This window comes from Alosa pseudoharengus, unplaced genomic scaffold, assembly GCF_046254945.1.
Source record: "Alosa pseudoharengus isolate Yale_2024_CS ecotype anadromous, Long Island Sound unplaced genomic scaffold, YU_APseudo_1.1 YU_APseudo_1.1_scf_15, whole genome shotgun sequence".
Taxonomy (NCBI): Eukaryota; Metazoa; Chordata; class Actinopteri; order Clupeiformes; family Clupeidae; genus Alosa; species Alosa pseudoharengus.
In genome coordinates this window covers 10,993,438-11,009,849 of record NW_027468620.1, presented here as the reverse complement: position 1 = coordinate 11,009,849, position 16,412 = coordinate 10,993,438, and the positions used below count along the sequence as shown (strand labels likewise).

General features: G+C 45.1%; 1 protein-coding gene across 6 annotated transcripts in view; it reads left to right on the top strand.

The window, feature by feature from the left end:
* lyst (lysosomal trafficking regulator) overlaps nucleotides 1–16,412 on the top strand; it is a 113,689-nt gene that overhangs the window by 83,036 nt on the left and 14,241 nt on the right. For all 6 annotated transcript variants that reach the window (XM_076285517.1, XM_076285518.1, XM_076285515.1 and 3 more), the window contains 14 exons: nucleotides 2,943–3,119; nucleotides 3,561–3,637; nucleotides 3,968–4,156; nucleotides 4,301–4,446; nucleotides 4,746–4,842; nucleotides 6,264–6,325; nucleotides 6,779–6,834; nucleotides 7,531–7,683; nucleotides 8,751–8,995; nucleotides 10,409–10,475; nucleotides 10,833–10,989; nucleotides 12,848–12,988; nucleotides 13,331–13,548; nucleotides 15,986–16,216. In XM_076285517.1, the coding sequence (XP_076141632.1) occupies nucleotides 2,943–3,119; nucleotides 3,561–3,637; nucleotides 3,968–4,156; nucleotides 4,301–4,446; nucleotides 4,746–4,842; nucleotides 6,264–6,325; nucleotides 6,779–6,834; nucleotides 7,531–7,683; nucleotides 8,751–8,995; nucleotides 10,409–10,475; nucleotides 10,833–10,989; nucleotides 12,848–12,988; nucleotides 13,331–13,548; nucleotides 15,986–16,216 (2,016 nt within the window). The remainder of the gene's footprint in view (nucleotides 1–2,942; nucleotides 3,120–3,560; nucleotides 3,638–3,967; nucleotides 4,157–4,300; nucleotides 4,447–4,745; nucleotides 4,843–6,263; nucleotides 6,326–6,778; nucleotides 6,835–7,530; nucleotides 7,684–8,750; nucleotides 8,996–10,408; nucleotides 10,476–10,832; nucleotides 10,990–12,847; nucleotides 12,989–13,330; nucleotides 13,549–15,985; nucleotides 16,217–16,412) is intronic.

The window sequence follows — 16,412 nt, the reverse complement described above, 5'->3', positions numbered from 1 at the left end:
GCAAAGCACAGCACCTTTATTTGGACCATGGCTTGTAGCATATTCGAGTCAGCTATAGGCCTTTATTTCTTGCGTTTTACTGTAAGACATGGGCCTATACTTTTCGTTTGGAGCGGCATACCGATAGGCTATCAATGGCAATGGTTCACTATTAAGTTTCATGTATGAAAGAGTGTCGGGATTTCCATCCGCTTATTGCGAGATAAGGCATCCGCTTTCATTCATTCATGGAACATGTGCTGTGCTGCAAGGGAAATCTTATTCCGTATAGCCAAAGAGGTCTATATGCCAAATAGCCAAAATGTAGTTATTTTTTAAATTATGCATGATTTACTTTTTTATAAATTCGTAGGCTGATGCCTGGCAGCAACAATTGTGTTTTAAATGTAGGTTAACTGGGGCTGCGTGCGACTGGTAGCTTGAGAGCAACGTGTTGGAGACTCATGGTGTAGGACGATGACTTTTCATTGGCAACAATATTAAACCAACCAACAATATAAATTATTAAGAACAGCTCTTTTATGAGTGAAATTGAAACAAAATTATAGCCTTCTGGCTTTTATTTGTCCAATCTGAGGTCCGGCTATAAATAGAAGTATGCACATGTGTTTCACACTTGTAGCATTTGAGAGCGCTCTCTCAAGGCTGTAGATGATAATGTTTCATGTAGGGTTCATGTCAGTTAATATAAATTAAAACCATTAAAAACATGTTCAATTATATTTTTTTTTTTCATATATAAGTCGCACCTGACTATAAGTCGCAGGACCAGCCAAACTATGAAAAAAAAGTGTGACTTATAGTCCGGAAAATACGGTAGGTGGATTAGGAGTCATAGGTGGATTAGGAGTCATGGGTGGATTATGAGTCATAGGTGGATGTGGATTTGGAGTCATAGGTGGATAAGGACTCATAGGTGGATTAGGAGTCACAGGTGGATTAGGAGTCACAGGTGGATTTGGAGTCATAGGTGCACAGAGGAATCTTCAATGTGCTACAGTACTGATCAGTTTCCCATTTTCTAAAGAGGAGGAACCTCAGGATGGGTATGGGCATCTGACAAATCAGCTGTATGCTACATTTCCAACTTCCAACCTCCAACAGGGGTTTTTAGTGAGGGCACTGCAGATGGCCTCGGACCATGCATTCAGTCATTCAGTGTTACTGTAGGAACAGTAATTCCCAGGTTGCCTCTTTTCAGAATGGTGGATCCTCCCTGGGTCATGATCAGTTAAAAGGCCCTGTGCAGTGGGTTGAGATGGGGATAAGGGAGGGGAACTAGAGCACTGCAGTAGCATCAGCAGTGTACATTAATCCAATAGGACAGTGAAGAAACTCAGACAGGAAGCAAGTGGGAGAGAGAGATGGGGCGGGACCTTGAAAATGACCCCGGTCAGACTCAAACCCCGGTCACCGTGGGCACATGGACCCGGATGTGGTACGAGCTGTAGCTAGCAGCACCACAGCACCCCCAGTGTCTCATTTCTACTAGTAAGGGCTAAGGGGTGCGGATGAGGTCCAGGGATCTGTAGTGTCTGCAGAAGAGTAGAGATCAGTTTGCCATTTCTACAGCAAGCCTCTTTCTATTATCACTCGTTGTCATCGCAGAAGGTTGTTCTACAGCTGCGCTGTTGCCATAGCAGTGTGTGCATGTTGGCCTTTTGAATGTCTTTGTTTGGTTTGATTGACAGTGAAGGTTATCAGAGCAAGAGTGTCTGTCTTGGAAGTGCCTTTGAACAAAGAGATCACAAGGCATTTGTGTGCTTACAACAATCGGAAGGAAGAGTGAGCGAAGGAAAGAAACATGGAGAAAGAGAGAGCAAAATAGTGACATTTGGGTTTGTTCTACATGCATACTGTTTGCATACAGCTGACATTTTTCTGTTGTGACACAAATAACCAAGGAAAAAAAAACATCTTCATGATGCTCACGAATTCTTGCCGTTTCCATGGTAGCAGTCCCATTTTATTTTTCTCCTTCTCTTTTTTCTACCTCTCAGTCTCATTTTTTCTCTCTCTTGCTCACTCTCATTCTCTCTCATTTTCTCTCTCTCACTCTCTCTCTTTCACTTACTCTATCTCTTTCAGTCTCTCTCTTTCACTCACTCACTCACTTGGTCTCTCGTTTCACATCAAAAGGCTTCCAGCAGACGGCTCTGTGTCTCATGCACACATACGTGCGTGTGAACAACTGTGATGGAATAAGAGAGAACGTGAAATGTTCAATTTTCTATCTGCTCATTTACACTGATATGTTACAACATAATTCACTATGATTTGACATGAAATTCATATGTGTAGCATGAAAGTATTAAAATGGTGCCTTTTTGGTGCTATCTATAGTTATTACTGTATTATTACCACATGGACCTTAACACACAGAGGCTGATTATGTAATAAGTACATCATTATATATAACCCATCTGTTTGTTTATGTGATCAGTTCATGTACCTCAGGTTGGAATGCAGTGGCTAGCGTGAGTGATGATGACGGGATGTACTAAAGCTTTGGTTAAACATAAGAACAGTTCAGAAGGGTCACCAAAAAGACAAAGAGATCATCGATGATGATGACAATGCAATTTAGGGGATTGGATCGATGATAGTGACCCCTGTTCTAGCCACTGTGCCCAACTCTGTGTCTGACTATGTGTCTGACTGTGCCTGTGCACTGTAATTTTCCTTGGGGTTGAATAAACTAACCTCCCCCCCCCTCTCTCTCTCTCTCTCTCTCTCTCTCTCTCTCTCTCTCTCTCCCCTCTTCACCCTCTTCACCCTCTTCACCCTCTCTCTCCCTTTCTCTCTCTCTCTCTCTCTCTCTCTCTCTCTCTCTCCTCTTCACCCTCTCTCTCCCTTTCTCTCTCTCTCTCTCTCTCTCTCTCTCTCTCTCCCTTTCTCTCTCTCTCTCTCTCTACCCCCCCTCTCCCCCCTTCCCTCTTTAGCACGGGCCCAAGCTGGCTCTATATCTGTATGAGCTGCTGCATGATCACAAGGACAGCCTGAGCCGAGAGGAGCAGGCGGCTGCCAACACCTTCATGACCTCCCTCAAGCTGTGCGGCCATCGCTGTATCCCCCCCAACGCCCCACCCAAACCAGACCTGCTCAAGGCCATCAAGGAGGTATGCATTTCACCAAACAAAGAGCATATGCAGCCACAATGGGGAAATAAATAAGGATGATAATAATGGAGTTATTCATTATAATTGTGATATAAAATATAGATTAAAATAATAAGTTTATTTTGCACCTTTCTGAACCCAAGGTCACTTTACTAGTTGAAAACAAATAAATAACAACAGATGCATTTGCAGATTCATTTGTATGTGAGCATACCTAGATACATAACATCTGTGTGCAAAGTCAGGGATTAATAGATTTTTTAGTGGCGCATACAATCGAAAAAATTATACCATTCCTCTACAACTATTTTTACGCTCCGTGAACGAAAGGCTTCAGTTATGTCCCTGGTATAGCCTGCCCGTTAGTCTCATGGGCGTTTTGTTTACTGCGCTGCTGAAGCAAGTAGCTGCTTTTCTGACCACATCCTGTTCTCCCCTCAGGAGCAACTCAAGTATGAATCTGAGGAGAAGACCAGTAAGGGAGCATGGGAGAAGAAGATGACCAGCACCCAGAAGAGGTGAGCGAGAAAGAGAGGCTGATGGGAAATGTAGTTTTAATGTAGTTTCTCTGCCTGCTCTTTTACAGTGCATCACACTATCATCCAAACTCCTAAAGTCAGATAGCAAGCACACACACATTAACCAGAGAAAAAAGCACTGAGCTTTTCAATCATGCAGATCCCATTCTTACCCGCTGACTGCTAGCTTGGTGCTCTCCGTGGCAACGTGACTCTGCTCAACTCTCTCATGCTACCCTTACCCCCCCCCCCCCACACACACACACACACACACACACACACACATCCACCTCCAACCATTCACTGTGCGTCCTTCCCTCAAACCCACAGCCTTATGCAGAGGCTGGATGGCAAATCCAAGGACATCTCGAAGATTGCGGCGGACATCACGCAGAACGTGTCCCTGAGGCAGGGCATGGAGCGCAAGAAGGTCATCCTGCACATCCGCGGCCTCTACAAGACCGACCTCAGCGCCAGCCGACACTGGCAGGAGCTTGTGCAGCAGCTCACCCATGACCGGTGCGTGGAGACACAGACACAGACACACACTACAGGCCACACTCAAATGACTCAGTTGTTTAATGTGTACAACAAACAATGTAGTCAGTGTGTTTATATATATGTGTGTGTGTGTGTGTGTGTGTGTGTGTGTGCGCATTTCAGGGCGGTGTGGTACGACCAGGTGTCCTATCCCACCTCGTGGCAGCTGGACCCCACCGAGGGCCCCAACCGGGAGCGGCGGCGGCTGCAGCGCTGTTACCTCACCATCCCCAACAAGTACCTGCTCAAGGACCGGCAGAAGCTGGAGAGTAAGACACGCACGCACCACACACACACACACACACACACATATACGCAGACATACAGATAGTCAAACTTACACACTCACGCAGTCAAACTCATACACACACACACACCAAACGCTCTTTATTACACCTCACTCACTGCTCTTAACTAGTCTTTTCATGCGTGTATGTGCATTATGTACTGTATAGTTCTCTTTGTCCCTGAAACTTTCTTTCTTTCTCTCTCTTTCTCTTGCTTTCTTAATTTTTTTTCTCTCTCTTTCTCGTTATGACATCTGACGTGTGTGGTGTGTGTCTCTCAGATGCAGTGAGGCCGCCACTGGCGTTTCTGGCGGAGGATAAGACCCACTCTTCATTCTCCTCTACAGTGAAGGACAAGGCCACCAGTGAACCCATCAGGTACGCTGCTGCTGTGTGTGTGTGTGCGTGTGTGTGTGTGTGCGTGCGTGTGTGTGTGTGTGTGTTCGTGTTCACTAACATTTCCCTCAGACAAGATAAATGTCAGGCCAAACAATGACAAGAGGGTAAGACGAAAACGAAACTTATTGTGATAAACAGTAGCAGCAACACCTGCAAACATCAAAAAATGCAGACACTTATTTACAGCAAAGGTAGACCCACATCCATTGTTTTCTGACTGTTGATGCTGTTTATTGTCTGTTTGTAAAGTTTAGATGAAGTAGGAAGTAACGTTAGTAATCTCTGATCAATGTGATTGGTTAGGCTGGACCAAGTTAGCACTCGTCACGATGCAAGTGTTGGAAAGGAATCCCAATCATGTCGAGTCTCCAGATCGAGTCTATTGATTTTGTGAATGAGTTTGGATTTTCGGGGCTAATGATTTTTTTAGGCCATTTGTGACTGAGAGTGTGTGTGTGTGTGTGTGTTTGTGTTAGAGTGCGGTTCGGGCCGTAAATTTCTGTCCGAACCCGGCCCGCGTCCGAACCCGACCCGAACCCGACAGGCATTTTCATTTTTATGCCAGACGCAGATGATGCCTCAGTTTTTGCCATTCTAGTGATTAAACGTTCACGTTTGTGAATAGATTGTCTTTTTAGCCCATTAAACGGAACAAACAACAAATGGAATTGTCTACAGAATCAGATGAGCGTGCACACACGCAGGTCACACACAGTGCACATTAACACAAGAGGCCCAAGCAAGCATAGCCTATTGAAATAGAATTCTAGTCTTACCATTGACTTAAAATGAACTGCAACAGTCTTTGAAACTACAGTGCCTCTGTCACTGATATATATGCAGCATCGACGTTAATTGGGGCAACTCGAGGAAATCCTCATCCATTTGAACGAGACGACCTCATAGCCTACCTGTAGCCTATGTCTTTACCACAGTATGCAACGCAAATAATCTTGAAATCTCCTGATAGGCTAACAACTTTTTTTTAACGTCACCCAAGACATGCCGCCTGAAGTGCACATGCGTTGTCACGGCTAAATAAACAAATCTTGCACACAGGAAGAAAGCTGTTAGGTCTTTTTTACATTTTACTTTATTCTCAAAAAACAAACGTTTGCATCATGTAAAGCAGACCTGTTGGTTACCCAACATAATAAGCAATTTTAAATGTAAAGCTTCCAATGCATATCGCCCCCATGTGTCCGAACCCGAACCGAACCCGACTATAATTTCTAAATATTTGTCCGAACCCGACCCGACCCGACTCGTCGGGACCCGTCGGGCTCGGGTCAGGTAGCCACACTCTAGTGTGTGTGTGTGTGTGTGTGGTAAATTGTGTGTAATGGGGTATGATTTGTGGCCATTTGTGTGTAAAACTGAGACTGTGTGTGTGTGTACAGGTTTACCAGGAGGTGCATCAGTGTTGCTCCATCCAGAGAAACAGTGGGAGAGCTTCTACTGGGTGAGGTTACTCTGCTCAGTATTCATGGATCTGCATCACTCTCTTCTCAGTTCCTTCCCTCTCTCTGTCTAACATACACACACGCACGCACACACACACACAGAGGAACACACACATAATAGCTCTCTCCCGTGCTTTCATCTCCACAGCCAAGTTTAATCACTGTCCCTCATACACACACGCACAAATACCCTTATTCACCCTTAATATCTATCTGTCTCTCTTGCTTACACACACACACACACACACACACACACAAACACTCTCTCTTCCTTTCTTTCTTTCTCTTTATCTCTCTCTCTCTTCCACTCCCAAACCTACATCAACATCTCCTCCTCATAATCATCCCTCCCACAGGGCCCTTCACATCCTGTCTGCACACTAATTCTTTGTGTGTGTGCGCGTGTGTGTGTGTGTGTGTGTGTGTGTGTCTCTGTCTGTCCACGTCCACAGGGAAGACTGGGATGTACTTTGTAGAGGATAACGCAGCTGAGGCCCATGACATTCAAGTAAGCTCAATACTCCCATTTGTGCTCCTAAATCACGTGTGTGTGTGTTGTTCTGGCTCTCTCTGTGTCTCAGCCCAGGGCATACACGGCCTTTTTACATGGTTATTCCTTTAATTCCTTCCAATTATTCTGTGTGTGCTGTGTATCGCTGTAGTTCAGCATCAACAAGCCCAACTCTCTGGCACCATGTTAAGAGTGCAAGTCGCCCTGTTGGACAGGAGGGGTGACACTTTACGAGACAACAATGTGTGTGTCTGTGTAAGCGGAGGGCATGCACACCCCTTTGCAGCGTGTGTGGGTGTGTCTAAGTTTGCTTATTTACCCAGACGGTGGCAGTGTGGCAGTGTGGTAGTGTGTGTGTCTGTCTCTGTGCTCACAAGCTGTGTGTGTGTGTGTGTGTGTGTGTGTGTGTGTGTGTTTGTGTGTTTGTGTGTTTGTGTGTTTGTGTGTTTGTGTGTTTGTGTGTTTGTGTGTTTGTGTGTGTGTGTGTGTGGCTTGATGGTCTTTTGGGCCCCCACAGTCAACTTCAAGGCAGCGCTGCCACCATTGACTTCAAGGCACCTAACCCTATCCCTAACCATAACCCTTGACTAACCCCCATTGCTGCCTTGAAGTCGACGGTGGGTGCCCAAAAGACCATAGATTGTGTGTGTGTGTCTCATGTATATTTACCCGTGCTGTTCTTCTCCGTGGCAGACGCTGCACGGCGAGACGGAGCTGTCCTCGTTCTCGTGGACGTATGAGGAAGTGAAGGAGGTGCACAAACGCTGGTGGCAGCTGAGGGACAACGCCACCGAGATCTTCCTCACCAACGGCCGCACCCTGCTGCTGGCCTTCGACAACACCAAGGCAAGCACCTCACCTATTTTTACCTATAATTGTTCGTTCAAAAAGACTACACATGACCGGACCCTGCTGCTGGCAAGCACCTCACTTGGAGAGACCTGCGGAGTATACAGAACCTAAGTATTTAGAACCTTTTTGAAGATCACAAATACCTGTCCAAATAAAGGCCAAAAAAAAAGCCCAACAAAAAAAAAGATTACCCCTCCTCCCAGCACCTCCTTCTTTCTGTTCAGTGTAGCTGCACCTCCATTTCCAAACCCAGACTTAATAAAGCAAGATAAGGAGGAGGAAATAATACCACGCCTTTGCTTTGAAGCAAATGGTTCTTTCAGGAAATTAAAATATGACAGGGCTCTGGCTAGAATGAAAAATGCTGCTTCAGAAGGAGGCACAATAACATCCATCCTTGAGTGAGTTATGAATGTCAAAATTTAACTAAAAGTTGCTGAAGTAAAGTTTACTGTACAGTTTAAAGTTTATGCTGCTGTGGAGCACGAAATCCATCCACATTTCACCATTCTTTCGTCATCCTCCCCATATATCTATCTGATTTTTTTGTGTGCATCGTGTTCCAGAACTATCTTCTAGCTCCAGGCTCAGTAGGTGTAAGGGTTTAATTTGAGGAGATATATTGCTGAACACATCGAGGAGATAATTGAGGAGATATGTAGCTGAACTGGTACCATACATCTTTGTAAAAAGTTTGTATAATTTGTGCGTCTACCGTTTAAAAATTTTATATTTTACACTTGCCTAAAGATGTTACTGCTTGTTGTCATGTGAGGTGAAAAATAAACCTGTTTCAGTAGCACAATGGAAATCCACTGATAATAGAAACAATTTAGTTTGTTGGTAATTTTTAAAGGTCATTTAAAAATTACAAAGCGACATGGACTTGCATGGGAATCAAACCCGGGTCAACATTACCACTGTGGATGTGGTGGTCACATTACCGCTGGTTCACTACACCATCATTTATTTATTTATTTATTAATGAATGAATTAATTAATGAACTAATTATTGACCAACTCTAACCATCTCCCCTGTATTCACTCCTCTCTCCCTGCAGTTCCGTGACGACGTGTACCACACCATTCTGACGTCGGACCTTCCCAACCTGCTGGAGTACGGCAACATCTCTGCACTCACTCACCTCTGGGGTTCGGGCCAGATCACCAACTTCGAGTACCTGACACACTTGAACAAGCACGCTGGACGCTCCTTCAATGACCTCATGCAGTACCCCGTCTTCCCCTTCATCCTGCGTGACTACACCAGCGAGACCCTCGACCTGCACGATTCTAACATCTACAGGTGTGCCACACATGTGCACACACACACACACACACACACACACACACACACACACACACACACACACACACACACACACACACTACACCAGTGAGATCTCGACCTGCACGATTCTAACATCTACAGGTGTGCCACACATGCGCGCACACACACACACACACACACACACACACACACACACACACACACACACACACTACACCAGTGAGATCTCGACCTGCACGATTCTAACATCTACAGGTGTGCCACACACACACACACACACACACACACACTACACCAGTGAGATCTCGACCTGCACGATCCTAACATCTACAGGTGTGCCACACACACACACACGCAGGCATTGAACTCTCACTTGCCTTCCAGTCCCATTTGAATGGAAGCTACAGAGTGCTGTGTGGGTGAGTAGTACTGACTCAATTACATGCTTAAATATATGGACACAGTGTACCGCGAGCACAAGTCATCCTTATGGTCTAACTGATGGAATATTCAGAATGATCTCTGTGTGCTGAATAGCTACAGCTACACAAAAGTAAAGATGGGTTTGCGGAGTGCGTGTCATCACGATTTTGAAAAAGAAATATTTGTTTATTTTGATATTATTTACCGTTCAGAGTATGTCTGACTAATGTCAGGGTCAGTGAAAACGTGCTGTGGCGCTTTTCTCTCAAAGTGGACCATGCCCATTAGGCAGCATGTGATCACGACCTGACGTCCATCCGAGGAAGAACTGTCTGTGTGCGCGTGTGCTAGAGACTAGCGAAGGATGTTTCCATGCTTATGGTTTAAATTGTCTTTGTTTTTATTCATGATTGAGGTGAGTGGGTGGTTCTTAAGGCCCGTAGGACTCAAAGTGGTGAACACATTTGATGTTTGATTTCATTTTTTTTTTTTTTTTTTTTGTTTCTTTTGCACAGCAACAGTGTGAGAGCTGTGGTTTTAATAGACATGACGAGTGAATCTCTTCAGGTCTGCGTAGACTATTGATGTGCTGCCCCAAGAGAGAATCTAACTAAACATGAAGACAGACAGCCAGACAGACAGACAGCCACACAGACAGCCACACAGACAGCCACACAGACAGCCACACAGACAGCCACACAGACAGCCACACAGACAGCCACACAGACAGCCACACAGACAGCCACACAGACAGCCACCCAGACAGCCAGACAGCCAGACAGCCAGCCAGCCAGCCAGACAGACACACAGACAGACACACAGACAGACACACAGACAGACACACAGACAGACACACAGACAGACACACAGACAGACACACAGACAGACAGACAGACACACAGTCCTGTAACCAGATTGCCCTGCCCTCTCTAATTTCTGGGTTGAAGGGGGGATTATTACATGATGGATCAGATATCATGTGATCATGTGTTCTCTCTTCTACAGGAACCTCAGCAAGCCAATAGCTGTGCAGTCAAAGGAGAAGGAGGATCGCTATGTGGATAATTATAAGGTAATGACTGCTTGTTTGTGTGTGTGTGTGTGTGTGTGTCTGTGTCTGTGTGTGTGTCTTACCACACAAGTCTTACCACATTTGAACTGTCTGATGTCTGTTGCAGGACCTGAGAATAGATGCATGCATTTCTATTTGCATGTTCTAGTGTCCATGGATTTTCTGCATGTTCTTGTGTCCATGGAAGGTATATGACTAAGGAGCTGTGTGTGTGTGTGTGTGTGTGTGTGTGTGTGTGTGTGTGTGTGTGTGTGTGTGTGTGTGTGTGTGTGTGTGTGTGTGTGTGTGTGTGTGTGTGTGTGTGTGTGTGTGTGTGTGTGTGTGTGTACCTATATGTGTGTGTGTCCTCTCCTGCAGTACCTGGAGGAGGAGTTTAAGAAGGGTGCCCGTGAGGACGACCCCATGCCCCCAGTGCAGCCCTACCACTACGGCTCCCACTACTCCAACAGTGGCACCGTCCTCCACTTCCTCGTCAGGATGCCCCCCTTCACCAAAATGTTCCTGGCCTACCAAGGTAACCCCATCCTGCTCCCGACTCCCACCTTCATGGCTATTAAAAATCCATTGGCGTCCAGCGTTATAAAGATGGCAAGCATATTTTGTTGTTAAATAACCAAGTTTAGGTTGCGGCTTGAAACAGACTAATCATTCACATCACAGATAAACAGTTTACATGAACAATTTTATAATCTGCTCTTCATAGTCTGCTAAGAAATTTAAACATAAACAAATGTGACCTCATTCAGGATCGCGTGCCCTTTAAGATGTGCACTTACTGAGCATTTGGCCAGATGGACCTGAAGCGTAATGGCTGTGGGGAAGGTTTGTCCTTCACATCCAGCTGCATTTCAAGGTCAAGATCCAGTAGGTGCTCCTGTTGTGCTTACAGTATGTCGGTCCACTTATTCATGGCTGTGTGGACCACATTGATTGGCACTTGAGGCTGTGTACACTGCAGTATAAACAAGAGCAGTCATGTGACTTTCCCTTATCTCGCAACATTAAAGAAAGTGAAAGAAAGTGAAACCTGATTCGGATCTAGGTGGTCATCTTGGAGATGTAGTAACGCTCTTTGAATAAGTTGGAACAATAGTTGTCAAGCTGTGCAAGAGGCATGCACAGGTGGACAGACGGACCTGATTATAATTTCATACAGGCTAATAAAGTGTCAAGTATGTATTTGACTTTTTAAGTAGATGTTGTACATTTTAATATACCTACGGTTAGTGCTGGGCCCATGTTGGTGTTTGTGTGTAATAAAATAGCTGTCTGCTAGTACTCGATCCAGTGTTGGTGTTTGTGTGTAATAAAATAGCTACGTCTTCTAGTGTTCAGTCCATGTTGGTGTTTGTGTGTATTAAAATAGCTACGTCTGCTAGTGCTCGGTCCAGTGTTGGTGTTTGTGTGTAATAAAATAGCTACGTTGGCTAGTGTTCAGTCCATGTTGGTGTTTGTGTAATAAAATAGCTACATCTGATAGTGCTCGGTCCAGTGTTTGTGTAATAAAATAGCTACGGACGGCTGCTCGTGCTCAGCCTAGCAGCTGTGTTTATCTCCTCACCTTTGCACATGAAAGCCCAGATCACATACGGTAAATGTCCCATTTCTGCCAGCCTAGGTGCTTACATAACCACTGGACTACTTTACTGCCCTAAAAACCCCGAGTTGCTTCACCCCATGGGTGTGTGTGTGTGTGCGTGTGTACATGTGTGTGTACATGTGTGTGTACATGTGTGTGTACATGTGTGTGTACATGTGTGTGTACGTGTGTGTGTACGTGTGTGTGTACGTGTGTGTGTGTGTGTGTGTGTGTGTGTGTGTGTGTGTGTGTGTGTGTGTGTGTGTGTGTGTGTGTGTGTGTGTGTGTGTACATGTGTGTGCGCATGTGTTTGAGTGATGTTTGCCCTCTGGTTAATGCCACACTGGGTTCAAATTTGCCCAAATGAAATTACGTGGGTAACTAATAGGAAATTATTCAGTTTTATAGTTTTATAGTCTACTATTTAACAGTCAGGCAGCTATTTGCATGGGAGAGGTTGTAAATATTTAAGAACACCTGTCTGGCTGGAAAGAGGATGGTCTTCAGACAGGAGCTTGAGGACCTCATGGGGGCCTTCAACACACAAGATGGGCGGGGGATCCAATCCTTTGTCGTCTGATTCTTTTTCCCAATTCACCACTATATCTCCTTCGCCTCTCCATCTCTTTCTCGTTTTCTCCCATCTGCTCTTTTCCTTTCTCTAGCTGTCTCTCTAAAGTTTAATAAAGGAGTGTTGACCTTCTCCCTCTCTCCCTGCGAGATCTGCTGTTGAGGTTCTGGCTGTGGGTCTAGAGTGAACAGGTTTTGTTTCTCTGTGTTTGGGCTCACACAGATCAGAGCTTCGATATTCCCGACCGCACATTCCACTCAATGAACACAACATGGAGGCTGTCTTCCTACGAGTCCATGACGGATGTCAAAGAGCTCATCCCCGAGTTCTTCTATCTGCCAGAGTTCCTGGTCAACAGAGAAGGTAAGAGCAGGACTGAGCTTAATATATCTGATATACACATATTTGAAGTGTGTTTGCTTTCAAATAGCACAGCTCATCTTTGTGAAATGTTGAACATGATGCCATGGTGTTGCTTGCCATTTTTAATTAATTTTACAGTAATATTGATTCTGTTGTTTGCTGCACGTTGTTTGATTTCTCATTAATACCACTTACTAATTCTGTTTCTTGTAGGAGCTCAGTTCAAAACATCAAACAACAACAAACAAACTGTTTACTTCTCTTCCATTCTCTCTCTCTCTCTCTCTCTCTCTCTCTCTCTCTCTCTCTCTCTCTCTCTCTTTCCCTCCACTGCTCCCCCAGGCTTTGACTTTGGTGTGCGTCAGAACAGCGAACGGGTCAACCACGTGAACCTGCCGCCGTGGGCCCGGAATGACCCACGCCTCTTCGTCCTCATCCACCGGCAGGCTCTGGAGTCGGACCAGGTGTCCCAGACGTTGTGCCAGTGGATCGACCTGGTGTTCGGCCTCAAGCAGAAGGGCAAGGCCGCCGTGCATGCCATCAACGTCTTCCACCCCGCGGTCAGTCAACCTCCTGCTCTAATTGCTGTACAGGATGCTTTTGCAGGTCTAAAGGTGTGGGGTTATAAATAGACTATTGGACATTATTGGATAGACCCCTGCAGTTTCCGCTGCATACGAGTCCAGCCTAGTGCAAATAATAAAGATCTTTATAGACATACCTAGAGGGTAAAGAGCAGTGTAGACTGTTTCTGTAAGTAGAGCGTACCCTAGTGGTAAAATCACAGTTCTGTTTGTTTTTATATTTAGTAGATACCCTGGTGGTAACAGAATAGTTTTGTTTATTTTTATATGTAGGGAGCAGTACCCTGGTGGTTAAAGGCCGGTGTTTTGTAAGTTGTTGGTAGAATTTTACAGCCATCTGATGATGGAATACCAGCTGTAGGAAAATGTAGAAGTATAAGTATATATACTCTTTTGATCCCATGAGGGAAATTTGGTCTCTGCATTTATCCCAATCCGTGAATTAGTGAAACACACACAGCACACAGTGTACACACAGTGAGGTGAAGCACACACTAATCCCGGCGCAGTGAGCTGCCTGCATCAACAGTGGCGCTCGGGGAGCAGTGAGGGGTTAGGTGCCTTGCTCAAGGGCACTTCAGCCGTGCCTACTGGTCGGGGTTCGAACGGGCAACCCTCGGGTTACAGGTCCGAAGTGCTAACCAGTAGGCCACGACTGCCCCAAATGCAGCTCAGTGAGAGAATGAATACGTTTGAAGGCATTCACACTGACCTGCTTTTTTCATCTCTGAAACACAAGTCTTCCAACAAGTGTTAAAGAGTAAAAAATTGATTGTGTACATTTTGTTGCTATGATATGTTATATTCAGCTAAATAGCTCCCTGTCTTAGCTAAGGCCGGCAGCTAAGCAACGACCCATTGTTTAAACAAAAACGCAAAATCAAAAGTTACAATATTTTTAACTTTCATTGGCTTTTATAAATGCGAGGCACGTTGCAACAGTCAGTCGCCAATTTCCATAGGGAAACAATTGAATTTGAGCACCTGGAGGTGATAAAGTCTTGTCAGTCTGAACCCTTTGTCCTACTAATTCAGGGGGTCAGGATTTGAAGGGTTAGCTTCAGCCAGTTAGCATGGCATTTGGCCGCCGACATATTTTTTGCACATGCTGATTGGTAGATGACAGCTCATGCACGAGTTTAGTGTTGGGCACGAGCGTCCTCGCGCGTCCATGTTGGTTGCATTTCTGGAAGACGACGAATAAAACAACTAACTACTTGGATTAAGCTACTGATATTTGACCTAATGCCTACATGGTTTAGTCTGTAATATACCGGACTTTGTCGTTAATAAAAGAAAAATGTAAATGTTGTCATATTAGGCTATTATTTGCCTTATGTGTGGGTTGACAAGGTAACTGACTGACCATACATTTTAGCAGATGCAATGACCTACAGTATATCCAATTATTAGGCTACTCATTGCCTATTTTAGCAAGGCACAGGCTGTAGTTCCTACCTGTAGTCCATGACAACGCAACGTCTGGATGTAACCTATGTCTCCCCAAGTGATTTAAAACGAAAAACAAATGTCAATTACTTATTTAGTTTGCTTTCTTGCAACATTGACATGATTAGGCTATATGCATTTGATCTAAATGGCCAGGCTGCCAGTCGATGCAAAAGCCAAATATCCAACAACAGTTGCAGACTCTTGCCTGCTCGAACCACAATACCCGAGGGATGTGCGCTTCTATCGCTAAGTTTAACTTGCGTTGGCTTCATTTTGTCTGCCTCCAAATGTAGCCTAGGTTTAACCGGGTTTACCAAGCTGCAAATTCACGCTGGGTGCAGCAAATATTTAAGCTATCCACAAGTTTCTTACATCCCATATGTCTACTTAATTTTAGTAATTTTCGTTGGATAGCCTATTGCGTAATACAACCTGTCCAAATATAGCATTTAGGGTTCATTATTTGTGTAGCCTAAAATGACTCAATATTGATTTGCATTGTTTATTATCACATATGAACATCACATTAAATAACCTATACCAATAATAATAATAATAAAAAATACCACCATTCCCAAAATGTTATCCCAACCAATGAAAAAAATTTGCGCTTATAACGAGGTGAAGCGCGTTCCCGAACAACTTCTTTTCCTCTGAGGGAATGTCCAATCTTCATCAACGACATACCTGGTACCTTACGTTGTCTCCGTCTGTAACATGGAATCTAATAGGCTAATTCTAGCTGGTGCCGGAAACGAAAACCCATGAAACGCCATTTTTGTAAAATGGCTGCGGTCAATTTCAAACTTTTTTGGCTGAAGTAGCTAGCCTAGCATGGGCCATTGAAATGAATGGGGGCGGGACTTAGTCACTCTCTCCAGTTATATATAATACCTCCATGTACTGATTGCAGATAGTTAACTGACTTGGTCCTTCCTGTGCCCCACTCTTTCCCTTGCAGACGTACTTTGGCATGGACGTGTCGGCGGTGGAGGACCCAGTGCAGCGGCGGGCGCTGGAGACCATGATCAAGACCTACGGGCAGACGCCTCGGCAGCTGTTCAGCGCATCGCACATCAGCCGCGCGGCGCCCAAGCTCCTGATGGAGGGAGAGCTGCCCGCCGCCATGGGCCTGCTCGTCCAGCTCGCCTTCAGGGAGAACCGCGAGCAGCCCAAAGAGATCACACACCCGGTACGGACACACACACACACTCATTATATACAGGGGGGGATGGGGGGGGGATTCTGGTCTTGATATCCTCCCCTCTGCTTAATTATTTTAATCGCTGGGGGGGACAACATTTATCCCCCTCTGCACCACATATTGATTAATGCTACTTCATTTAAGTAAAGCGCTGCAACGTGAGAACAGTCTAGTAGGCTATCCT